The 27,171-nt window shown below is 43.6% G+C and overlaps 1 protein-coding gene across 9 annotated transcripts in view; it reads right to left on the bottom strand.

The window, feature by feature from the left end:
- Window positions 1–26,805, bottom strand: part of YPEL2 (yippee like 2) — an 81,974-nt gene extending 55,169 nt beyond the window's left edge. For 8 of the 9 annotated variants that reach the window (XR_012155372.2, XR_012155375.2, XR_012155370.2 and 5 more), the window contains exon 1: window positions 26,503–26,707. Coding sequence is in view for 2 of the 9 variants with exons in the window: in XM_073315229.2 (XP_073171330.1) it covers window positions 26,503–26,619 (117 nt within the window). In the remaining 7 variants the exon portion in view is untranslated. Of the gene's footprint in view, window positions 1–26,502 lie in introns of all 9 variants that reach the window. The other variant, XM_073315231.1, reaches the window with a different exon arrangement.
- Window positions 26,806–27,171: the final 366 nt, after the last annotated feature.

The following is a 27,171-nucleotide window of genomic DNA, read 5'->3' as shown; positions in this document are numbered from 1 at the left end:
CAAGTGTTGATGCATCCAAGCTAACAGTCCCAGTCCTTTAGCTTAGGCACTAGCAGCAGATGCTTTCAGATCCAGGGTTACCAAATTCAATCCCTACAGATGACCCCCAAAAACGAAGGTCACTATGCTCAGTTTAGTGAAGGATCCATCTTCCCATAGAGAATGTAGCACATGGTATAATGTTTGAAAATACAGAGTGATTGGAAATGTCAGATTAATCCAAGAGGTATTTCTTCTCTGCACAAGTGTAGCTGTAAGTGTTGGTGACACACAGCTCTTTAATGATCTTATCCAGAGAGAACCCCTGCATCACACATTCTATTCATTTCAAATACATGAAGGAGAAATTTACTGAACAATGTCCAAGATTAAAATTCATTAAAGTCTGGGTTTAAACCCCCCTCGACAAGAGAACACATTCCACCCCCTCTGGCTGCAACTCAGTGTATTTCTTGGCACTGAGCTACTTTTAAGTCACAGCACCATGGAGCCTGCGGAAAGATCTGTGCCTCCATGCATGCAGCAAGACCCTCCCAGTCACTGACTGAAGGAGAGCATGTGGGTAAAACCAATGATGTGGGGCAAGCTACCCAGCACCATATCCAGGACTAGAGCTGCCTGAGAGGCTCAGATGGCAGTGATGGCTCTGCCAGCTACGGAAGAGTTGCCTGCCAAGATGATTCAGACACAAGCCCAAGATTAGCTGCCAATGTTGGGGAAAAGAAGTTTGTGGGCTCGGAGGAGATGCCTGAGGCACCTCTGCACTCTCTTGGCATAAGCCCTGGATCCTGTGCAGTGAGAAATGCCTTGTTCCCCTGGAAGCAAATTAACTAGGACACGTGGCTCAAGCATGTTTGTGAAATTGGATTTATTAGAGCAGCTTCCTTAAATCTCTCCTCAGCACTGAAGTCGTGTATTATTGTTATTCTCATCTGTATGATACGGCACAATCTAACTGTATCTGAGCTGACTGCAACAGAATACTTGGTGCACTGAACTCTATGCCTCTGTAGGGTAAATAAAGATGGGATTCTGTAAGCTAACAGCCTTCATGCCAAGGCTGTCTCTCCCCTTTGGAAGGGGCTGGCTCTGTGTTGTGCTCTACAATGACATGTGCAAAAGGCATTTATTCTCCAGGCTGCAAAGGCTGCATAGAGGTTCTATGAGTTTGGATGCAAGGATCCTGGGTGGGTGAGGTGTATCAAGCAGGAGGGATCCTCAAGGGACACAGGCCCTTGCCACTAATCAAAGCAGGATGAGAGCAGCTAAAACACACTAACCTTCCACTCCCTCCCAGTAAACAGTTTTCCATAAACACCAAAGTGACTTAGTTTGCCAATAACAGCAGCTATGGAAGCAGAGTTTTACTGGAACAGAAAAAGCAGTTTCCATTATTGCTGGCTATCAGTCAGCCTTTAATAAAGAACAAAACCAAACCCTCAAGCTTTGCGTCAGAGGCTTCCTGAACATTACTCCAGCCAATTGCTAGAGGATTGTGGTGTACTCCTGGTGGGCGTCCTCCTTCCACTTTAGGTCAAGGCATGATCTAGATAGGATCCTGAAGATCTCTGGGCTTTTTGTTCTGGAGAACCACTATTTTCTCTCAATGGCAACTCTACCTTAAGGAGTGCCCCAAATGAAGCACTCATCCCCTGGTTTGAAGTATAGCCAATAATGCTCCAGATGGTCACCATCGTGCACCTATACAAAGGGTCTCCACCAGCTTGAAGAGGTCACCAAAGGATGATCAACTTCACCAACTATCAGCTGTGGTTTTCCTACTTCATTTCCAGCCACAAGCTTGCAACTCACACCTGAGTGTGCTGCCTTTATTGCCCACCTACAGACACTAATATTAGTCAGTAGCTGTTGCCTAAAGATGTTGCTGTCACCGAAGAGCACTCTCTTTACCATCAGTCTGTGGCCACTGCACAATCCTGTCACCTTCAGGGATGCCAGGCTGATGCTTTCCCACATCCCAGCGCTCAGCATTTGGTGCTGCTGATGCGGTGTTTCAAGAAACATCCTCCCACCCCAGGGGGATTTAGCAAATGCAGATAAAGGGGAAGTGATGGAAAGGGAACAGGTATTTCATATTTTGGGTTTGTATCCTCAACACATTCCCTTTAGTTTACAATTAAATAAAACCTAGTGGGGTGGCCAGAACCTCCTCTTTCTGTTCCATCTCTAGAAGGACTGATGTGCTGCAGTGATCATGATGAAGTCACAGGAAAACTATCATATCCTAACCTAAGCAGGCATTCCCTGCACAGTCCCCTCCGAACTGTTTTGCAAATACACTTGCTTTGCATCAAGTAATGACAGCCAGAATGTGGCTAGTTTCCATGTCATGCATTTTTTCAAAGCAGATTTTGTGATGTGAATTAAAATTAAAAACATTTATTTATATTATATACACACACACAAAATCCAGACTTCTTCCCCTCTAAAATAACAGCTCCCGGGACATACTTTCCAATCCAACTCAAAGAAATGGAAAGGATTTTTTGTTTCCCATTGAAAGGCCAAGCCATTTTTTCTCTCCGTTGCTAATTTAGGAAGTTTGGCTAGAAACACAACCCGCCACGCTTGCAACAGAATTCTCCCTCCCTTCTTTCCCCACTTCCCACCCCCTCAATGTCTAGACTTTTTGGTTAGGAGGGAAAGATGAAAAAATATACATGATCTTCATCTTGACTATCAGTATTCAAATCCCCTTCTGTATCTGGGAGTTCCATTCAGCACAAAGACATCTAAAATGTGTATCCAGGCAATGCCTTAAATTTGAATATCCAGTGGAGAAGTGATTTGAATATCCAGTGGAGAAGTATGAGCCAATGAGATAGGCATTCAGGCACTATCAAGAGCAAAGTTCCGATCATGCCAAAATACTCTATCCTGCAGCCCTTCTCTCACTAAGAAGTGCTCAATTCCTCATCATCCTGCCACAAGAAATGGAGTCAACAGCTGAATCCACATTTCAAATAGCCACAAGCTTGGGAGTATTTCAGTCAGTGGTTTAGTTTGGTTCTGGTCCATTGGCTAAATTCTGATCTGGATTTAAAATGTCTGAATTTCTGCCATTCTGATTAAACTTATGTTCTACCCTCTGAAAAACAGGTGCTGCTCTTCCAGGATTTTCCTGAGCGGAGCAATAGCGCATGGGAGAAGTATAGCTTAAAATAGGGACAAGGCTATTCATTTCCTTTTCCTACCATCTTGTCCAAAGCTCCACTTGCTTACCACCTCAATCACCTGCTTGTACCTACCCAGTCCTTTACTGTCAATGAACACTGGATGCATGGGGGGAATCTTTCATTTGTAGTCAGCACTGCAGCAGAAACCTATGAAATCTGAATGTGAACCAAACACCCGCCCCCTTTCCTAGTAGCAAGGATTTCCCTTACACTCACTCAGCAGTCCCATGCATTGAACAGATGACAGGATTAATTTCCCAAAGTCTTTGTGATGGAGTTAGATAATAGCGCAAAATGTGACTAGCACCCGCTGGAAGACCAAGAAGCAGCTACCAGACACGGCACCATGATCCCTGAAGACCAGATCAGGAAAAGAACACATGTACCCACGCCAAGCAGGCAACCGCTACACAACTCAATGAAACAAAGATGAAAAGGTAACTGGTTCCACTGAAATCCAAGAGGAGAGACGAATATGCATCCTGATCCTGTTGGTTAACTCTGTGAAAGCTACAGTTAATTCTCATTGCAAGAACAAGTTCAGGAGTAGAAGGACCAATGTTTGTGCTGGAGCTCTAGGAAAGTCTACATGGTCTGGAGTGTGATGGGAGGGGACAGTGAAGGGAAGCGCCAGCTGATCAGATACTTATATGAAGGACAGTTTTATTGTGCCCTGTTATTTTCCTGTCAAGACAGACTGATGAAAAGAACAAAGAGGAAAAGGAATATTGGGAGCTCCTGGATTTAAAGGGTCCCTTATATTCAATGGTGAAAAAATCATCCAATTATTCTATTCAGAGAGAGCTTCGTTATCTCTCTCTCTCGGCCCTCTGCACGCTCCTTTTATTTTTTAAATTACTAAGGACATTTGCATGAAGACTGTCTCTGCTCCTGCTGCTGACTCTGCATTTAAACTCTTAAGCAGAGAGTCTGTTTTCATGGTAATGTCCCTCAAGGGGGCAAAAGTATGATTGAGGCTTAATGTGGAACCAACTGGGTTGCATGCAAGTCCTTGCAGATGAGGGGGGCGTTGTTACACGTTAAGCCATCTGAGTAGTAACATTTCCTTTTGAACTAATGAACACTGCTGTCTTATTCCGTTCTACTGAGGCTCTTAGGCTGTGCTCACCACCATGGTATTTTTGAGAGTGACCGACCCATCATCTCTGTAAGAGCACTATATGCCCTGCCAGTGATAAAGAGGAGGAGGAGTAGAAAAAATGGTCACTAGAAGTCACTGGACTCAATGCCAGAGACATCCTCTGTGACCTGGGGCAAGCCACAATCTTTCTGTGCTTTTATTACTTCCTTTCCCCCTCCCTTTGTCTGTCTTGTTTATTGAGACTATAAGCTCTTTGGGGCAGGGACTGTTTGTTACTATGTGTATGTATAGTGCCTTACAATGGGGTCCCTATCTTGATTATAGTTTCCAGGTGGAAGTAGCTAATAACACCTAGCTCTTTTCTCCCACAGATCTGAAAGCAACCTACCAAAGGGGTAAGTATCATTATCCCCATTACAGATGGAGAAAGAGAGAGAGATGAAGTGGCTTGCACTAGGTCAACCAGCAAGCCAGCAGGGGGGCCAGGTAGAGAATCCAGGTTTTCTGAGGCTTATTCCAATGCTCTATCCACTCGTTCAACACCCGCCCCCCCCATGAAGGAAGAATCTATTTAGGTTTATATATTGCACTCATCATCCATACCCACACAATAAACTAGGCTAATACTCAGCATTTAGGTGATACTTTCCTTCTTCAAGGGGCTTTTACAAATACAGCTTTGCTGATTTAAACTTTCTGACCACAGTGTGGTTCCAAGTTTCCCACCAGGCACCAGCTTGTTCTTGAAACATTGTATTTGGGGGTTTCTTCAGCGAAGACGTGGACTTGTTAAAAAACAAAGTAAAACTATTCCCATCACAGTCAAAGGCTGAACAACCTCGATAGCAAACAGCATGCTTTGGTTTCCAATGTTAATATTTGATTTTGGGGACTCTGTTATATAAACGGGGAGCAGAATTTGTTTGCCCCCCCACACACACATATCTATATCACTGCAGAGACGTTTTCTTTTCCACATCCACATGACCTTAATATCTATCCCAGCTGAAGGCTCTTTAATGGAGAACTCCAGCCAGTTCTCTTTGCCGCAAACCTGACTGAAGCTGTTAGACGAGCCTGAGTGTTTCCAGTTATTAGCTGCACAGAAGATGGGTCTAAATGTGAGTTCCAATGTAAATTCATTCCCAGTGCTTTTCACATTACCCTGTTAACCCTGGCAGCAATGGGTGTTTGCAGCTGACAAAGCCTTTGATTAGCCCCAGAGAGGAACTCAATTACCATCGAAACATTTAGCTGAATTCAGATAGGAAAGGACAACTCAGCTGAAGGATTTGATCCCGTCAGGGCACAGAGAATGATTGAGATCTATTTTTAGTCAGAGCCCCCAATTCTGACTCCCAATAGGCATTCAGAGATTGCTTTTCTAATACTGTTGATCACATTAGTTTTCTTTACACAACCTGTTTTGTAAATGCTATACAGCTCAGTTCAGTTCTCTTACACCTGTCTGATAAGTTTTATCATCCTGACTTACATGCAAGCATGGACTATACGCAATCTCACTCACCATGGCCAATGAGTTACCACGGGTGGTCTCTCAGAGCCAAATTTGGACCACTGATAGGCTTTAATGAGCTCTAATATTTTTATTTACACTACTGTCAAGCCAAAGTGTTCAAAAATCGTGAGTCGTGGGGGGTGGGGGGAACACATCAAACAATGAGATTGGCTTAAAAACCATGAGATTTTTTAAAACAACAAAATTTGGGCTACTTTATATTTGCCTTCCAGTGTCTTTGCTTTCAGGGTGCTACATTCGCTTCATGTGTTGGAGCTTCTCTCTCCAACCATCAGGGCTAACACTTACTATTTTATTTATTTTTAAGCTAGGATCTCCCTCAGTCTTTTGATCCTAGCAGTTTAGGGCAGAGGTGGGCATACTACGGCCCGCGGAACTATCTTGCTCGGCCCCCGAGCTCCCGGGCAGGGAGACTAGTCCCAGCCACTCCCTCATTGTTCCCCCTCCCCCACACCCACGCCACATGCGGGCAGCACTCTGGGGGGCGGGGCTGCGCGCTCACGCAGGGCAGTGCGGCAGCATGTCTAGCTCTGGCCGGGTGGCACGGCTGCCAGACATGCTGCTCTGAGCGGCATGGTAAGGGGGCTGGGGCCGGGGGGTTGGATAAGGGGCAGGTGGGCAGTCACGGGACAGGGAGCGGTTGAATAGGGCAGAGGTTCTGGGATGGGAGGGGATGGTCAGGGGACGGTGGTCAGGGGACAGGGAGCAGTTGAATAGGGCAAAGGTTCTGGGATGGGAGGGGATGGTCAGGGGACAAGGAGCGGCGGGGGGGGGGGCGGGTTTGGATAGGTGGGAGGTTGTGAGGGGGGCAGGAAGTGGGAGGGGTTGGATAGGGGTCAGGAACCAGGCTGTTTGGGGACATGTGCACAGCCTTCCCTACCTGGCCCTCCATACAGTTTCACACCCCGATGTGACCCTCGGGCCAAAAAGTTTGCCCACCCCTGGTTTAGGGCATTAAGGAAAAACATCAAACATCATGAGTTTTGCAAGAAATGGCAACACTCTTAATGGTAACACCTAGAAGCCATAACTAAGATCAGGGCCCCGTTGTGCTGAGTGCTGATGGACACGTAGTACAACAAGGAGAAAGAAAGTATTAACATCCCCATTTTGCAGATGGTTAAGAGAGAGGCCTGATCATCTTGAATTCAATGGAAGTCTTTCTAATTATTTCAGTTCAGCCTAAGGACCAGATTTTTAAAGGTATTTAGATGCCGAACTCAAACTGATTTCAGTGGGAGTTAAGTGCCTAAACATTTATAACAATTTGGCCCTAAGTGACTTGTCCAAAGTCACAAGAGAAGTCTTTAGCTGAGCAAGGAAATTAACCCAGAGCTCCTGTGTCTCAGTTCTATGCCCTGAACACAAGGCCACCGGGGCCTAACAATATATGATTCAGAGGCAACTAAAGGTGTATTTTTACGAATCTGGGCTGCAGTTTGGTAACAACCTTGGCCAAGTCACCAGTCTAAACAAGGATCTGTGGCAATATCCTGGTTAAATGAAGACCAAGATCGAAGAGGCACATGCAAAGGACCTTTAATCTTTATATTAGGCACAGATTGTTTGCAAATGTGGGCTTTAAAAACACCTTTGGCCACCTTATTTTCAGTGAGCAAACAATAGTGCTCATTCCTAGATTTGACTCCGATCTAGTGCTGGAGTTGATAAAGAGTTACTGAGTAAAATCTTCATGCAGTTTAACCTATGGCCAGGCCTAGCTTGCTGGATTAGAATATAAGAGAATACAGACTGACTCCAGTCCTGCTGGTATTCCCTATTTCCCCCGCCCCCCAGTCTCCCACAACACAGTAGCTCCTTGTTTCTAAACATTAGTATTTCCATCTCCCCACTTCTATCCTAAAGCAGAAGCATTAGTCATTTTATGTGCACCTATTCCAAATTGGATTCCTGTACTGAAGAAACAAACAGAGCCAACTCGCTGATCAGTAGCAGGACAGAGCTCTGGCTTGTTCGTGTCATTACAACACTAGTGTATGCAGCGAAGGGACACTCCATCAGCAATGTAGTCCTATCTGTCAGAAGGATTTATTTACTTTCCTTACACCCTCCCTCTTCTTCAAGCCCCAACCCTTATCTGCTGGTAACGCACTTACTAAGCAACATCACCAGAAAGCTCAGCTTGAAGGGCATCTTTCAGGCCCATTGACTGAATAGGCAAAAATGGTCTGAGGGCAAGAAACAATCTTTCCATACATTTATAGCAACCAGTATGCTCGGCCATAGTGCTAGGTTCGTTACGATTTATGAGTTTATTTGTGAGTTAACAACTTGAACTTTAACGGAAAGAAAGATGGGAAAATGTAATTCTAAAATGTGCTGTGGGCTCTGGAATTCTGTGCTGTGGAATTAAATGGTTTGCCTTTCTCCAATCTGTGCTAGCTGCTCTCAAGTAAGTACAAGTTTAATGAGCTAGTCCCTAAATCATGACTGACTGCAGAATCTTCTCCAGATTCCATTAATTCCACCTGTCCTCCAGCACACTAGGGATCATGAATGGTCAAATGAAACTTTGAGCTAATTCTATTCTACGTTACATACAAAACCAGATCAGGGGAACTGGTTACACTACTATTCCACCTTGTAGTGTAGATGTGTCCTAACTCAATTTTAACTGTGTACCTGAGATTTAGCATTGGTCCTTAATGATATTTGAGCCCCAAAGTAGAAGTGGAATTACAGTGAGTTGGCCAAACTCAACTCTGGGTTAATTAAATTACTTCAGTTTGACCTATGTAAATTGTTCAATTGGATGCAATATTCTCTTCAGTTTCCTCTCTTATTGCTACTGTGCAACATTAAACAGCTTTCACCTCAGAAAGAGCAGCATTTCACGTATGGAGTAAGTGATCCTTATGTGGTGCTGGTATCTCAGTTTGCAATGTGCTGCTCTGTTATTCTTTGTAATGAAAGGCAATAGGCAGTAGAGAAATTGAGACATTATTTGGTTATTATTCCATTAGCCAGCAGCTGCAAGTGCCCGTTAAACCCCTCAGTTCCATCCACACCCAAATGGCACTGGGCTTGCTTTAGAAGCTCAGCTGGCTAGAGTCATGCTGTTGATAAACACCTTTTGTCCAAACAGGAAACATCTCAGCACTTTCCCTGCACAGGATAGGTGGGGAGAGACTGAGGGCAACAACGGTACAAAAGGTCTATCCACACACATACTAAACTACCACCAGGCTATATTAGTGCCACTACCACCATCCCGAGGGAGCTAAATTCTCCTATGTCAGCCAAAGCCTCATGGGATGTCACTTTTGACAGAGAAAAAGGTTCACTACCAGCAAGTGGAATATTTAGGTCTCTCAGCCAGGTATGCTGAAATGGAGACTGTTACAGCACACTACCCAGCACATCATAACAAATCAGTGGCCCCCTAAAAACTTTGTGGTAGTCACTATGCTGCATCTGATACTGTGCAATAGGGGGCACCAGTGCACACACACAGAGTAGCCACTTCATTAACAACATATTGATAACTTCACATCCACAGCCTCTCTTTCACTGGAGGAATAATTTTGCACCAGCTAGCTCTCTATTCCTCGTCTCATTCTGTCACATAGTGGAAGAAACCTAAAAGCTTAAGAGTGGGATTCCCAAAGGGTCTAAGGGCATTAGTTCCTCAGTTCACCCTGAAAGGCAATCAAAGTCAGGCTCCTAACCATTTTAGGCCCCTTTGTAAATCACAGTCTAAGGGCCTACTAGGACTCGGCCAGCCTTTGTCTTCAGGCTTTGCACTTATGCCAAACCCAAGCATTCAAGAATCCTGGTTCTGGCCTCAAAAAACATCAGACTGGCTTTAAACATCATGGCATTAAAAAAAACAAAAAACCAGAACCCCTAAATTTTGATTATTTTTTTTAAACTTGCCTCCTGGTATTTGAGCTTTCAGCGTTAATGTTTTCCACCTTGAATTGGCAATTACGAAGGCTAGAAATATACTTTAAAAAAAGGAAATCGAGATTTTTTTTTTTTTTGTATTCCACTCTTTCAAGGAGCTGGGCCTTCAAAAAAAAAAAAAAAACCACACAAATACACCAAATATCGCAAGACTCATAATTAAATAGTGGGAGCTGGCAACAATGGCTGGAAATACATATTCAGGAGCACCAAGGGAAATGTAGCCTTAACGAAGAGAAAACAGCCTTAGGACACTATACTCAGTGCAACTTCCATACCAGAGGTACACAGTTGTTTCCAAGAAAGATGGAAAATAAATGGGTTCATGCAGGTACTGATCAGAGCAGAAAGGAGCCATGAAATGCTGCTCTATGCTGTTTATTGGGATGGTAGAGTCTGAAAGACATATCAGCATAACAAGGAGGTGACACCAATGCCACACTTGGGCTGCTTTGCTTTCAAGCAGCCAGGCTATACAATGGATTTAAATAGGTCAGTGTCCAGAAACAATTTCACCATTACCAAATCAGTTCATATGTCAGTCTGATCACCCCTTAATGTCAGGAGAGGCGTGACTTTTTCAAAGGTTTTTTTTAAATAGCGTCCAAGCAATTTTTAGAGAGGTAAGGGGAGAGCACTTCAGAGTCGATGGGATTAGTGAATGTCAGTAATTGGGGAAATACCAAAGGTCAGTCAGTTTTCCATGCATACACATTCCTAATAGCCATTTAACACTACTCTGCAGAGCTGAAGGCTGGGGAAAGCTCAGTGCAATGTTTCAAAACACAAAAGTAGATACAAATCAACCTGTTCCCAACCTCCCCATCCCCCAGAAGCCTTAAAGTTAACTCAAATGCAGTGTTGCTAACTCTCACAATTTTATCATGAGACTTGGCTATCTCATGCTGTTATTAAAGCTCAAACTCCTGGAGTCATGTGATGTGTTAAAAACTCAGGGGGGTGTTTTTGTTTGTTTTGTTTTTTAACAGAAAAGTAAGATTCTAGCCCTCACACTTGCAGAGAAAAGCTTGAAAACACAAATTATATAGGCTCAAAAACAGCAAGCAGATAAAAAAACACCCCAGATTTATTATTCTATAAAACTTTCCTGATTTTTCTCAGCCTGACTCATGAGGTTTGAATGCTTGGAGCTGGCACTACTGTAATCAAAACCTGGTCTTATCTGCCAAAGGGATGAAAATACTCAAGGAAATTAAGCAGATGCAATTTTTAAAAATGATACAGCCAAGTTGCTCAGAGGCATGACACCAGAGCTGCTTTGAGATAACAATTCACACATGGCTCACACACAAACAGAGGAGAGAGCTGCCTTTGAAGATGTTAGCTGTGCTTGCTATACATACTCAGGCTTTGTAGGTGGGATGGGAATTTAGCACTAAGTCACCTGAGACCTATCAATGGATTCAATTCTATTCCTGTTGAATATGTTCTTATTATGCAGACAGATGCACCTTTTTCCTTCACTTCTGCTGGGGGGGAGAACAGAGCGTTGTATGGTTACTGCTGTCTCAATAGTAATTATCCTTTTTGGCAAGTCAAAGGAAATCCAGGTTTTTCTAACAAGCTCCATCAATCATCTGGGCAGTATTCATGTGTAGGCACAAATCAGTTAAACAACAAATAAAAGAGCAGCACAAAGGCTATTTATGATCATGTGAGAGCAGGGCAGTTGACATGTGGCTTAGAATCCTTGCTTCACTTTCCATACCAATGTTCTAAGTTATATTAGCCAAGCGATGCCACACCAGCAGCTCTGTGGTTAGTGTGGGCACCACATACCCTTGTACACTGGGAAGTAGTGGCCTGCTTTTAAAGCCTGACCTAAACACAATTAGACCGCAACCCACCCAAACCCTACCTGAGCACAAGAGCGTCAAGTCATTTTCCAACTTGACCCAAAACTTCCTCCCAAACTGTGTCAATGCCCCTGCCTTGTTCTTGGGCTTCTTCCTACCCATGTCTCATGCCTGTGCTCTGGCTCTGACCACCTCCTGCCCATGGGCTCAGTGTGGCAGCAACTGCACGCCCCACTTGCATGCTCCAGAGTGAAAGGCGCTGCTACTTATGGGCACACTCCCTCCATAGCATGGAGAGTGCAGCAGAGTGGCAGCAGTCGGCAGGAGCGGGGCATGCAGCCATGCTGTGTCAACTCCATGGGCAGTAGGTGGTGGGCAGAGACAACCAGAGCAGAGCCATAGAGGATCAGGTTGTTTTCAGACCTGACCCATCCCAGCCATTTGTAGCCTTGCATCCTGTTTGGTTCAGATCAGGCTGCATGGCTCTGCTGGGAAGGCTGAAGGTTAATCCATTTCAAAGCACAGACAATGGGACGGAGTGTAACCTAGTACTCAGCTCTTTACCCAACTCTGTAATGAGTTGGCCAAATGAGTTGACTGTCCTGTTCTTCATTTTATCCATCAATGAAATGGGAACAACTGTTACGAGACAATCCCTTCATGTTTGTAAAGCACACTGGGATACTCACATAGGAAGTGCTGTATTGAAAAGGGGTTTTATTACTGCCTAGCTTCACTTCTTAAAGTTACAGTACAAGGTCTATGTTAATCCTCTGCCTCATTACGAACAGTTGAGAAGCATTATTATTAGGCCTGGATGTGGTGGGTGCTGTATAAGTACAGTGAGAGACAGTCCCTGCCCCAAAGAGCTTACAGTTTGAACAGACAAGACAAACAAAGGGTGAGAGGGGAAAGAGACACAGAGGGGTGAAGTGATCTCCATACAAGGTGACAGCTAGGAACAGAACCCGTATCTCCCAATGCCTCCTCCATTAAGTCAGATGGCAGAATTCTGCCATTTAATCCTCCCCCTCCATGACCTGAGGTTCTACAGGTGCTGAGTATCCTCAGCTCTCCGCGCAGTTGATGAGAGCTGCAGTTGCTCGGGACCTCTGACAATCAAGCCATCAATGTCAGAACTAAAATGCAATGACAGAAGCCTCAGGACATAAGGGCACTTTGAAAATATCCACTTCCACTTTACTACTATTTATTGTGAAGGATCTGGAAAAATAAAACACAACAGAAGGCCCAGCTGTTTCTAGCTGGACACAAAAAGTAATGAAAAATGCCTTTTGTTCTGGCAAGTCTGCAATTGCTGCAGCAGCTGCTGATTCTCCTTTCCCCCCCCCCCTCCCATTTTGAATGCTGTTTTCCTGTAGGTTAGTGCTAGCTTATCATGTTCAACAACTGAGTCTCTTGAAAAGGGACTGGTAGCGAGGGCAGGGCCCTTTTTCTTCTCTCCATTTTAATTACTGCTCCATTATAGATTTTAAAGATAAACACAGAACAGAGCTGGAATGATAGATGGAACCTATTAATGCAACACAGTTATATAATTACTGCCTTAATAGTAACTGTCCATATGGTATTAGTGGAACATTGCATTCTGTTAAGGCAGCCAGGAGGTTCATAACAGCAACAGCGTGGCAGTATCTAGTATATAAAGTGCAGAGACAGTCTTCTGCAAAAAAATGAGCTGTTCAGCGGACGGAGTAAAGTAGGGAGTAAAGACCCTCTGACAAGAACCACGACAGTAAACTAAGGCATTAGAAACCTCATCCTAATGCAGGGAAGAAGAAAAACAAAATGTATTTCCCCCTACTCAGTCTGTCATGATGCCTAGATTTGTGTGTTCCTGCCCTTTTAAAAGCAGGGGTAGGGTACTGGACCTCATTTTAATATCACTATTACACTCTTGCATGAGGCTCAAAGAGCATGCTGCACAGATTAAATGAAACTCAGCAGCCCTATAAAGAAGGGAAGCAATATCCCCATCATATAGATGGGTAAACTGAGACCCTGAAGTCATCAGGCTTCTCCAAGGTACCACAGCATGACAGCAGTAGAGCTAGGATTAAAATGGAGGAGTCTTGACTCTGACTTTGTCAATACATGAAAATTATTCCAGAATAAGGCAGAGTGAGAATTTAGAGCTGAATGGCTCTTCCAAAATGAGAGTGTCTACACATGGAGTTATTACAGAACAGTTTTTCTACTTACAAATTTACACCCTACCTTATTCTGGAGTAACTTTTTTGTGTAGAGGAGTCCTCACACTCTAACCCCTAAACAGCACTCTATAATTGGGATTGGAACCCAGGAATCCTGACTTCAGATCTCTGTTAATTGGTTTATTATGGCTTCTTTCATGCCAGTTAGTTATGTGGCGAGCTCACAGATCATCTGAAATTCCAGTTTTCAGGGAAAGATGGACTCTGCCTCAACCTCCCTCTATAACTGAGTATTCTAGCCTACCAGTTGCGCTTTAGCAGCAAAGCCACAGCTCATTTTAAGAGTGGGGACACAGAATGGGTTTCCCCCGTGGTTGTGTTTCAATTCTGTCTGTTTCAACTCCATGGGCTAAGGGGTTCGACATGATCTTCTAGTTCAGAGCTGTAGCAGTTGATGGTCCTCACCTAGCCTGCAGCAGATGGACTCATTCCCATGCCCAAGAAACAATATGCAGGACAACAGAAGCAAGGCCGCTGAGCAGATTTGCACACTCCAGGCCAGAAGTAACGAGCAGTCCTAAGCAGATGCAACTCCCTCTCCTTATAGCACTTCCTGTTCTCGAAAAGGAGAATGCAGTGGAAAAGTCTCCTCCTGGTCGGTCAGGATCATCTCCACTTGAGGGCACATTTATGGTAGAGGGAGGACTGGCCCTTCATTGCACTTCCTTAACACAACAACAATCTACTATCAGTACCTCCTTATGAGGCCAGGAGAAGTGTCCCCACGTTCTAGCTGAGGTCTAAAAGCTATGTGATTTTTAAAAACTCTGCATGATCAATTTGGAGGACAGCTCTCTCTGCTAGCACACTCCTCAAACCAGTCAGCAATTCCTCCTCTTGGTATTAGATAAAGCAAAAAACACCAGAGAGGCTCAGAGCTGAGGAACTTCAGTCTTCAGGAGTTTGCAGCAAAAAAAACCCACAAAGATGATTCACCACCCTGCAGCCCTGGCGGCTCCCTGGATAATAAATGGGAATTATATTGTATTTATCCCCAGATCATTAATACTAAGGTGGAGGAAGCTGCAGATCATGGAAGAGTTATTTCTGCAAAGAAAGCGACCGGTCAGAAAGTCCATGCTCACCTCGTCCCCATCCAGAGAATTTTAAACTATGTTGATTTTTATTTATTACTTTTTTTAAGAATAGCACAAAACGTTTTAAATCACCAAGAATTGCTATATAAACAGAATTACACAGGGAGATATGAACGACGCTTGGATCTTCCTATTAAACATCCAAGAGCTGAGTAAATAACAGGCCTGAGCACCATCAACATCCAGTAAGGTCCTTGAAAGTTGAAGGAGCTCAGCAACATGCAGGATCAGCCCCCAAAGCAGCAATTACAGCACGGCACACCATGGGACCTGAACATCTAATTTAGGGGGCTGTGCAGCATAACACTTAATCCAAGGTACAAGGGAGAATTTGTGCCTTGGGGAGTTTTCAACCTAAGCTGGTAGAAATAAGCGTAGGGCGTCTCTCATGTGGGTCCCCATGTCTGTACCCTAGAGTTCAGAGTGGGGAGGGAACCCTGACATAGTTATATGTCTTATTACTCACATTTATTACACTGCTCAGATTTCACATTCTGACTCTTCCAGGAATAGGCATTTTGTTTTCTTCATTTTTTAAATAAAGAATTCTTTGTGCAGGCAAGAGATGCCAGAATGACAGCCCTGGAGACCGATGTCCTCTGCTGAGGTGCAGAACAACAACTACAGGCCAGGCATCACACAACAGCACAACTCCACTCTGCCCTAGAGGGATGCCTTGGGGAAGGAGTTAAGAGGGTAACATCCATCTCTGTGGCCCATTCGGTCTTTCGGCTCTCTGTCAAGATGATGAATAAAGGGGGTCCAAATTAATGGCAGCTGTGATGTGGACATCTGTTCTGCTAGGAATCCAAGGGAGATCCACCAATCGCATTTCATATAAAATGAAGTAAAGAAATACTAAATACTGTGTATTTAAATATACAAGCTTTTAGTTAATTTCACTGCAAACGTAGGCTCCAAAAAGGATTACTTTCTAGAGAACTGTTTCCTTGTTCGTTGCTTACATAGTCTGGGCTCTTGTAAGACTACCAAATAAGTGCAAAGCGCTAGACACATGATGAAAATAACGGCTAGGAACTGAATGAAATTAAGGAGACAACATTAACTGGAGGGCAACTGAGAACTGTTACCAAAATTGTCACACGTGGGTGTCTAACAGGGTCAAAGTGGAAAAATAAGTGAACATGAGTTCCCAGAGTGATGCTGTGGCAAATGCAATCTCTGGATTTATAAAGAGGGGAACAGTGAGGAGGAACAGGGAGGTAATTTTACTGGTGGTGAGACAGATCCTGGAATTCTATGTGCTGTTCTCCATGCACATTATGAAAAGGATGTTAAACAACTGGAGAGGGAACAAAGAGGAGCTACAAATATGATTTGTAGTATGGAAAATAATTCATCACAGTGAGAGACTCAGAAGACTCAAACTGTTTTAACTTATCAAAAAAGATCAAGAAGTGACTTGATTACAGTCGGAGTACTGTTTTGGAGAAAAAAATAGAAGGTATTAAAGGGCTCTTTAAATCTGGCAGAAGAGGCATAACAAATACCAATGACTGGAATTAAAGCCTGACAAATTCAAAGTCTATGATACAAACGGAAACATTTGTAAGCACTGCAGGTAATTAACCACTGCAACAAACTACCAAGGGAAATGGAGACTTCTCCATCTCCAGAAGTCTTCGAATCAAGACCAGATGCCTTTCTGGAAGACATATTTTAGTTATGATGAAATTCTCCGGCCCTACAGGTGGTCGGACTAGATAATCTGATGGCCTCTTCTGGCTTTAAAATATATGACTCTAAAACAAGAGTACTTGAATTCATTAGACATCTAAATTAGGTTGTTGGATCTTCCAGGTGCTAAGCACCTGCTACACGCGTTGACATCCTTACACGAATACGGCTGTTCAGATATTAACATTGCACCAGGTATCTATAAAAGCTGGAGTCCACGAAGAAATAACTAGGTTTTCTTCTTTCTTCGAAATAAAAAATAAAAAAATGACAATTGAACAATCTGAATTTCTGTCTGATCCAGTGTGGCAATTCCTGTGTAATGCTCTCCTCTAGGTAAGCTCTGCATTTTTGGTAAAATAAGTTCTCTCTGTGCTGTTGGACTGGATGGCTCGAGGACATCAGCTCTCACCCAGCCAGTGCCAGAAGTTAACCAGAAGAATGTTGATGGCCATTTGGGTAGCCCTTGATCTCAAAGCAGATTCCAGCTCACTGGTGTCATTGTATCACAAAAGCCACAGCTGGCATTAATTGCATCCATGGTAATCTTAGAGATACCAAGGACTGATTGGATCTTGAAGGCTAAACTTGCCTGATCAGGAGTAAGTCACCTCTAGCGATGTTTGCAGGGTGCGGAAGCATGCCTTAGTGCAGCTTGTGAGGCACCCATTCTGGGGATAAATGGAGGACTTGATTCACCAGGACTGTCAATCCTCCACTACAATATTTCTCACACTGATACACACATTTGGCAGGTGCTGCTAATTTCCAGGGAGGCAAAGTAGTTGGAGTGTTACATGCATGCTGAGTCAGGTATGCAATGACAAAATAAACACATACTCATTTAACATAACACCTGTCACATATAGCACTTACGCTACTACTAAGATGCAGAGCATTCTCCGACACGTTCCTGAATATTTAAAAAGGAAAGATAGAACTCAAGGGATACAGAGTATAAAAACCCACCAAAGGAAAAAAATAAAATCAGTAACAGAGCTTCTCATGTAAATCACTGCACTTGGGACCAGAACTCACGCACTCCAGCACTTACACACAACATTATAAACTTCTTCCAGTGCACAAGGGGCTGCTAACTCCACCTTGCAGGCTGCAATACACATTGAACAGCACAGCATGTTCATAATCTTCCCTCATGCTCTTATACACCCACTTCTCTCTCAAGCTTTTGAGAGTACACACCAACTTTATTATTTCATATGTAGCACTAAGCAGCATTAGTACAGTGCACTCATCCTTAACAGTATCTGCCTTTCTTTGTGTGTCTGAATTCTGTAACTGATATTTGTGGCTTTCTATGTGATGTTCTGAAACTGGTCTCCCCATCCCAAAACAAGAGAATGAGGTGAGTAATTTTAAATCCATGTTTCCAGTCCACTGAGAGCTCCACCTCCATCATTAAAGGTATTGCACAACAGATTTGGAAGAGAAAATCATTTGTTGCCTGGTCAGGTATCCCCACCCCACATCTTGATTTTCCTGTAGTAGTGAGAAAAATATCCTGGTTGGTTGAGCAAAAAGGGGATCCAGCAAGAAGATGGCAATCTACAGCTGGTCAGGAATTTTCTAAGGAAATATTTCTTCAATCCGAAAAATGCAGATTTGTCAAAACTGAAATTGTTTGCAGGTATTTGAAAATGTTTTGAAAAAAGTTCTGAAATTGTTGAAACATCTCATTTTGACATTTTTGAAACAAAAAAGTTTTGATTTCTGATTCAAAATTTCAGTTAATTTATACTAAAAAAAGATTAAAATTTAAACGGTTAAAATTGAAACAAAATGGTCTGATTAATCGGAACTGAATTCCACTGCCCTCCCGCAACATTTTGACTATTTCATCCTGATTTGGGATGGGGGGTGGAAATCTAGGAAACAAGATAGGAAAATGGTTTCCTGCCCAGCTCTTCTGATTTGCAGATGCCCTGCCTGTACCCATGACAGGAAATGTATAGGAACATGGGGCACACTGGTAAACAGCAGAGGTCCTAACCCTGAAGCAATACATTCCAACCACTGGTACAGAGAATGCTACTTGTAATTCAGACTTGTGTATTTAGGTTTCCCTCAATCCTACTTGGGAGTGGACAGTCCTGTGAAGACAGGGACTGGCTGAATGTTATTTGTATTTGATTCATACACAAATCTGGCATCTCTGAGATGTTTGAATTTATCCAAGTCTTGTCTGGAAACAGGCACCACGTTTCAAATGTCTGTGATCCTTCAGGTGCAACATGGAACAAACTCTGACCTCTATAGCATGTGAGAGGGATCATTAAAGGGGCCATTCAATCAGCAATCTCAGGGCTGCAGCCATCAGTGGTCGAGGCCAAAACTTCTTCCTTACAGTGATGACAGCAGTCAGGCATGTGCACAGATGAACGAGATACAGAGTCCCAAGTACATTCTGGTACTAAGGCTCCCTTCTGCAGCCCAATCACACGTGTGAAAAACAGGCAGTACATATTGCATCTCTCTACTTTTTCCTAAGTCCTTTACTTGGGGTAATTCACTGCTCCAGATGCAGCTGCCTATATCAAAAAGGAATCCTTCATGAGGAGTCCAGTGTAAATATCAAGGAGGAAACTAAACTTCTTAAGCAATCCTAAAGCCAATTTCAAAGAATATTTCACTGTATAGTACTGAGCACTTGGATCACAAAACTCCATGAAAAGGAAGCTGTAGGAAGCCCATAAGACATTCCCTAAATACTTCCATAATCAAGCACATTTCTGTTGGATTATGTCTCTACAACAACCAAAAAAAAAAAAAAAAAGTTAGTGATAGCAGACACAAGAATTGCTATGCTTGGCTGAGATTTTTCAGCTCTTGGTTTTGATTGACACTATACCGGACAACAGGTACAAATTAATTCCAATAGAAAAGGCACACAAGATACACTGGGATTTCACCCATGTCACTGGTGGTGCTGAAAACAAAATAGAAAGCAGCACCACTGCTGCACGCTGGAGAAGCAGAAAAAGTTATTTACACTGTTAAAGTCCATTCCATAGCTTGTAAACCACAGCTCACTCAAGTATGATGCAGAAGCCACCCTCTTCAATGAATTTCCCCTCAATCAATGAGACAAGAGAGATTTCCCTAATGTCTGGTTGTCAATTACAGATCATATTTTCCATAAAAAGATCTGAAAACTTTATAAAGATTGTGTGTCTTGGGAGAAGGAAAAAAAATTAAGAAACCTCTGGGTAATACCATATACATTTTTCTCACTCTTTAGAAAGTCTAGTTGAATGTCTAGCAGTTGCTAAACTGCAGTTCTATGCCACAATTATTATTTGTACTGTATTACAATTGCACTCAGAGGTCTCAGCTGAGATTGGGGCCCCACTGTACAAATCCCAGCCCTGAGAAAGCTTAGAATCTAAGCAGACAAGACAGACAAAGGAAGTATTATGATCTCCCTTTAGAGGTGGGGAAACCACGTACAGAGATCAATGGACTTCCCCACAGTCACACATTGAATCTGTTGCAGAGCCAGGCGTTGGGCCCAGCTCTCCTGAGTCCCAGTCCATTACCTTAACCACACTCTTAGCATTGGAAAGGGCAATGAAACTAAAGCATGTGCTGATGTGGCTTGTTTTTAAATGAAGCATTGCTATGAGAAAATGAGAAAAATTAGACATGCAGAACCTCCATTCATGTTAACTGAGACACCCAAAGAACATGCAAAGGAAACTAGTTACTCCCTCCACCCAACCCATCTGATTACCTTATATTTCCTTAGTCACCAAGAACTTTCTTGGGCAGACATTCAAATCCACTTTTTGGATGTTATTATAAAACAGATATTTTATTAAACCACTTTCTCCATCTGACTATGGAAGAAAAGGCCAAGTAAGCAGGCAACATTTTGGTAACTTAGTTCATGGAACAGCTTTGGAGTTTGTTAAAGCATCTGCATTGATTCTTTTTCTTTAAATAACTGTGATTAAGAAGCCGTCAGCCCATCTGAAGCTTACAAGGTTTCCCTTTTTATAATCAGCCATGCCAAAACCTACTTGTCAAAGTGCTTGCAATCCCCAGTTTTGGCAAAACCCTGTAAAACCAGATTAAGTCAACACTGGTGATGCAGGAGTAAGAGGGGAAACTGGGGACTGAAACAAAAAATACTGAGATTCAATTCCACTTTGAGCTTCAGTCAAAAAGCATCAGCCAATGCTGCAATTTTATATCTCCAAAAGAGCTGAAAGCCTGTGGCATTCAAAGCAGCACAGCTCTCATGTGATCTCTGTGTAATTTGGGGAAAGAGGAACAGAAGAATTAATTCCACTGAGCCAAAAAAAATGGCACCCAGACATTACATAAAACCCCTTTTTGTAAGGAAGGTTACCAGTGATGGAGCATTTGGGTCATTTTGGTTAAAGTGGTACAATCAGGTTCAAAATCACCCATATCTTTTCCAATTGTGGAAAAGCAGCATCACTTGCCCCATAACCTCAGCCGTGTAGAACACAATGCCATCCACAGCCTCAGGAACAATTCTGACATCATAATCAAAAAGGCTGACAAAGGAGGTGCTGTCGTCGTCATGAATAGGTTGGAATATGAACAAGAGGCTGCTAGGCAGCTCTCTAACAACACATTCTGCAGGCCATTACTCTCTGATTCCACTGAGGGTTACCAAAAGAAACTACACCATTTGCTCAAGAAACTCCCTGAAAAAGCACAGGAACAAATCTGCACAGACTCACCCCTAGAACCATGACCAGGGGTATTCTATCTGCTACCCAAGATCCATAAACCTAGAAATCCTGGACGCCCCATCATCTCAGGCATTGGCACCCTGTCAGCAGGATTGTCTGGCTATGTAGACTCCCTCCTCAAGCCCTATGCTACCAGCACTCCTAGCTATCTATGAGACACCACTGACTTCCTGAGGAAAACTACAATCAATTGGTGATCTTCCAGAAAACACAATCCTGGCCACTATGGATGTAGAACCCCTCTACACCAACATTCCACACAAAGATGGACTACAAGCCATCAGGAACAGTATCCCCGATAACGTCACGGCAAACCTGGTGGCTGAAATTTGTGACTTTGTCCTCACCCACAAGTATTTCACATTTGGGGACAATGTATACCTTCAAGTCAGAGGCACTGCTATGGGTACCTGCATGGCCCCACAGTATGCCAACATTTTTATGGCTGACTTAGAACAACGCTTCCTCAGCTCTCATCCCCTAATGCCCCTACTCTACCTACATTACATTGATGACATCTTCATCATCTGGACCCATGGAAAAGAAGCCCTTGAGGAATTCCACCACGATTTCAACAATTTCCATCCCACCATCAACCTCAGCCTGGACCAATACACACAAGAGATCAACTTTTTGGACACTACAGTGCTAATAAGCGATGGCCACATAAACACCACCCTATACCAAAAACCGACTAATCGCTATACTTACCTACATGCCCCCAGCTTTCATCCAGACCACATCACACGATCCATTGTCTACAGCCAAGCTCTAAGATACAACCGCATTTGCTCCAATCCCTCAGACAGAGACAAACACCTACAAGATCTCTATCAAGCGTACTTAAAACGACAATACCCACTTGCTGAAGTGAAGAAACAGATTGACAGAGCCAGAAGAATACCCAGAAGTCACCTGCTCCAGGACAGGCCCAACAGAATGCCACTAGCCATCACCTTCACTCCCCAACTTAAACCTCTCCAGAGCATCACCAATGATCTACAACCTATCCTGAAGGACGATCCCTCACTCTCACAGATCTTGGGAGACAGGCCAGTCCTCGCTTACAAACAGCCCCCCAACCTGAAGCAAATACTCCCCAGCAACCACACAACAACAAACGACACAACAAAAACACTAAGCCAGGAACCTATCCTTGCAACAAAGCCTGTTGCCAACTCTGTCCACATATCTATTAAAGGGACACCATCATAGGACCTAATCACATCAGTCACACCATAAGAGGCTCGTTCACCTGCACATCTACCAATGTGATATATGCCAGCAATTGCCAACAATGCCCCTCTGCCATGTACATTGGCCAAACCGGACAATCTCTACACAAAAGAATAAATGGACACAAAACAGACATCAAGAATTATAACATTCAAAAACCAGTCAAAGAACACTTCAACCTCCCTGGTCACTCAATTTCAGACCTAAAAGTCACAATTCTCCAATAAAAAAAATCTTCAAAAACAGACTCCAATGAGAAACTGCAGACTTGGAATTAATTTGCAAACTGGACACCATTAAATTAGGCTAGAATAACGACTGGGAGTGGATGGGTCATTACACAAAGTAAAAACTATTTCCCCATGCTAATTTTTCCACCCTACTCTTACTCACACCTTCTTGTCAACTGTCTGAAATGGGCCATCCTGATTATCACTACAAAAGGCTTTTTTTCCTCCTTCTGATAACAGCCCACCTTAATTAATTAGTCTTGTTACAGTTGGTATGGTATGTGTATATATAGCTATATCTTCCTACTGTATTTTCCACTGCATGCACCTGATGAAGTGGGTTTTAGCCCACAAAAGCTTATGCCCAAATAAATTTGTTAGTCTCTAAGGTGCCACAAGTACTCCTCGTTTTTTTTGCCGATACAGACTAACACGGCTACCACTCTGAAACATATCTTCCATGACCCTAACATTGCAGATTATTTAGAACTGAAAGGGTATATAAGTGACACTTATTTTTCATTTTGCTGCTTCTTTCTTGCACTATACTGAGTTTGCATGAGGAAGACAAGCAGGTCATTTTCACAATCAGCTTCTCACATGCAATGATGGTAGGGCTGCAAAGAAGTATGTTTAAATCCAAACAATTCCCCCTCCATGGTTCAGTAAGGGCACTAATTCTCAGGCTTCCAGTTCCCCAGCCACCATCTCTCCCCTTCTTGAGTTTTTTCAGGCTGCACAGTTCCCTGTCTACACTGTGATATCCCCAGCAATGCAGACTGCCTCAGCAGGCCTGATTTGCTTTCCTTCCTCAGAGGCTATAAGCAACACGATTACCTACAGTTAAGTTACAACACAGCTCTTTCTAAGCAAGCATATTTATTCTTAAGGTAAAAGCATTACACAGAAAACATTAAATACAATGAAAAAACCCTTAAACAGACTTGCCAATAAGCTTACTACCAGAGGTCACTCCAACTCCAAAAGGACTGTGTCAGGTGAGCAGTCCTTCAAACTCTACCAAGGGTTGTTTTTTTCCTGTGGTCACAAGTCCGTAACAGCTGTTCGCTCAAACAAGCACCCTCATGAAAGAGTGAGTGCCTTGGGTCTTTGATTCTGGGAATAGGTAATTCACGTACAATGGGTTTCCTCTCTTTGTTTCAAAAGGATGAGTCCAGAGATGGGCTCCTGAGAGATGCATTTTACATCTTCCAAACAGCCTTAAAATGCTGCCTTAAGAAGTGAAGATAAACTCAAGTAGTTGGGCAGAGAGAGAGAGAGAGAGAGAGAGAGAGAGAGAGAGAGAGAGTGTAAATGGGGAGGACAGAGACCCTGCACTACTTTAAGGGGAAAAAAAAAAAGCTAATCCAGAGTTACATTTATAGCAGCAAGTTTATTCACAATACTTAGCATTTCTAATGAGCTTTACACACTGATTTATCCTCACAGCAGCCGTATGTGGTATGAAGTTACCAACCCCATCTTACAGAAACTGAAGCACAAAGAAAATAAGTGACTTGCCTCAGGTCACACAGCAATTCCTGATTCCAAGTCCTGTGCTCTAACCATTAGAGAAAGTTGCACGTATTTCTATTTCAAAAGCCCTGAAGATGGCTCTCAGAAGTGAGTTGTCAGGGTTCCCCATGGACACCCAGGGTCTATCCTTTTACTTTATAACAGTGCCCACTGCTGCAGCATCCAATATTCTCCTCAAGATTAAACAGATCACAACAGGCTGCCGGTCCTACAGTTTCCTCCCCATTTCCCCTGCAACTACGAGGGCTTTGTATTTTACCCCTTCACTTTTGCATCTAGCCTTCACCCACCTTTCCTCCTCCTTGCTGTATTTGTGTGTGCCTTTGGGAAGGCTAAGGCAATGAAGTAAGTTTTAGACTTTTCTCTGTGGGCCAACAGGTTTGTGGCCATTCTAATTCCCTCTGCTGAGATGCTCTAGCGGGGCTGGCTGTAAAGCCCAGTCTCCTGCACTGGAGGCTGACAGCTTTATCACTGCTGAGGAAGGTCATTATGGTCATGGAGTGAGAGAAACCCTCCCAACTACCCAGGGAAGGCCTTGAGAATTAGGACAGAGAGTTTGAATTAGAGCTGGTATTCTACAGGGAGCCTGTACAGTAAGCAGAGCACAGGGGTCATGTGCTGGCTGGTGCTGCAGGTGAGATTGGCTGTTCTGGATTAGGAAGACTTTTTGTCAGTGCTGGAGTGCTCACATGTCCTTTGCGTTACAGTTGTCAAGCAGGGAGGTCATGTCACAAAGGCATGGAGCACCATGGCCCACTGAGCATCCAGCAGAATGCGGGAGGGGAACTCTCATCTAGCCAGTCTCAGGTGGAAGGAGGCATTTTTCACAGCCATGCCCTATTTGAGCATCAACAAGAACCCAGCCAGACCCCCCCCCCGGCTATCAAGCATTTTAACAAGCCAGGGACTGACTCCCACCATACAAGGTGATGCATCCTAAGCCTTTCTGTGCACATGGGTAAAAGGAGGGCACCATGCACTTTCCGGCACTCTAAACACTGTATGCAAAGCACCCACATACCATGAGATCTAAGTTTGCCCATCTCAAGGCTGCACTGTTCCAAGTGGCTGAGAACTCGTTTAAGGTCCTGTCAAGAACCCATACTGCAATTTCCTCTCCTGTCTCAGCTAATAAATCTTGTAGTGTGTCTGCTTTTTCTGAACCCAAACTTTACAAGCTGAATAAACTTTATGGAATGCCTGGCTGCCAAGGCAGCCAAGACCTGGAAACTTGACGCTTGACCCCAGCAATGGACAATGAGCTGACAGCCACTCTGTGAAGGGCTATCAGCAGTTTCTACACTTTAGAAAGAGATCTCTCATGGGCCCATTTCCACCACCCCATCACTCAGATTTCCTATTGCTTGGCTCTTAAGATATTTATTTTTAAATTCGGCTGACCATCAGGACCCTTCCCCAGGGTGATTCACAGACTAGAGTATGAGAAACAGTGGCTTAGAGCCACCCTGTCATCCCATTGCTTTTCCACTTCTACTTCTAATGGCCACACTCCCTTGGTGTCTTGCTAACAGGCCTACAAAGCTACAGCAATGTGAGCACAAATTCAGCAAGTCTGAGATGCTACCTTATATTTCAAAACAAGCTACAGTGGAATTCCCTTAAAGCAGGGGCCACCCAAAATTTCCACGGTGTGGACCACATTTTAATAGAGTGTCTTGTGGATACCTCCCTGTCAATTCACAACATCCCTGTGGCTACTTTAGCAAGTGCTTACAGGGAAAAGCAATATCAGTAAGAGTTTTGATATATTTCTAGCCATCTATTAATCCAGTTTTGCAACAAGAAACAAAGGGGAAGAGAGCCAGTGTCACAGGATGAGATATGAGCTCTCCACAGATCACCAGCAAGTGCTCCACAGGCTAGAGTTTACGAACCTGCGCCCTGAAGCTAGTTTATTGATCAAATGAAAACAAAAAGACTGATCAAGTTGCAAGAGCCATCAGAGTGATATCCATTTTCAAAGCCCAAATTGCAATGCCAATAATCCAGACATCTCCACAAACAACGAGAAAGGAGTTTAATCAGGCTGCAATCCTAGTACACAGCTCAGATTACATTAGGGATGTCTCCTCTCTGGGGAGATTCAACCTGACTATCTGCAGGGTGAGGTTCTTGCACGTACCTTGGAAATGAGTTCATCATGATTGGCAAGATGAGCCCTGCAGTGAATGCAGCTATAGGTTCTGTGGCATGAAGGCAGATATGCCTGGAAAGTCTTGGACCTCGTCATCTTCACCATTGGAGCCACTGAATGCTGCGTGAACTCTGGGGTAGCCCAGGAGGCGCTCCCACAAGAAGGGTCACACGGGAAACAACGGAAGACACAGGTAAAGGCCGTGGTTTGGTAGGTGATGGGTGTGCGGCAGGCTCCACACACTGGTGATGGCTTCAGAGGAAGAGATTCTGGTAGAGGCAAAGGGTGGATTCACAGGGACCTAAATTTAGAAACAAAAGAATAAATAATATAGTTAATAGCTTCAAATTCACACCAGACAAACAGATTTGACACGCATACACTACCAGGGATGATGACTTCCAACAATGGTAGAGTTCGGATAATCGTCTATTGTTAGAGCATAGGGTCCATGGAGGAGTTAGAAGAAGGATACAGTAAGAGGGACTCAGTTCTATTCCTGGCCACTGACCTGTTGTCAGATCTTGGTCAACTCACTTCTCTCTGAATTTATTCCTATCTGAGGTACTTATCTGGTCCCCTTTACCACAGTATCTGAGCAGCTCACGGTCTAATGTAGTGAAGTCAGACACATTGATGAACATAATTTGTTGGGGA

Source organism: Lepidochelys kempii, chromosome 17 (genome assembly GCF_965140285.1).
Source record: "Lepidochelys kempii isolate rLepKem1 chromosome 17, rLepKem1.hap1, whole genome shotgun sequence".
NCBI lineage: Eukaryota > Metazoa > Chordata > Testudines > Cheloniidae > Lepidochelys > Lepidochelys kempii.
This window is presented reverse-complemented; position numbering and strand designations above follow the sequence as displayed.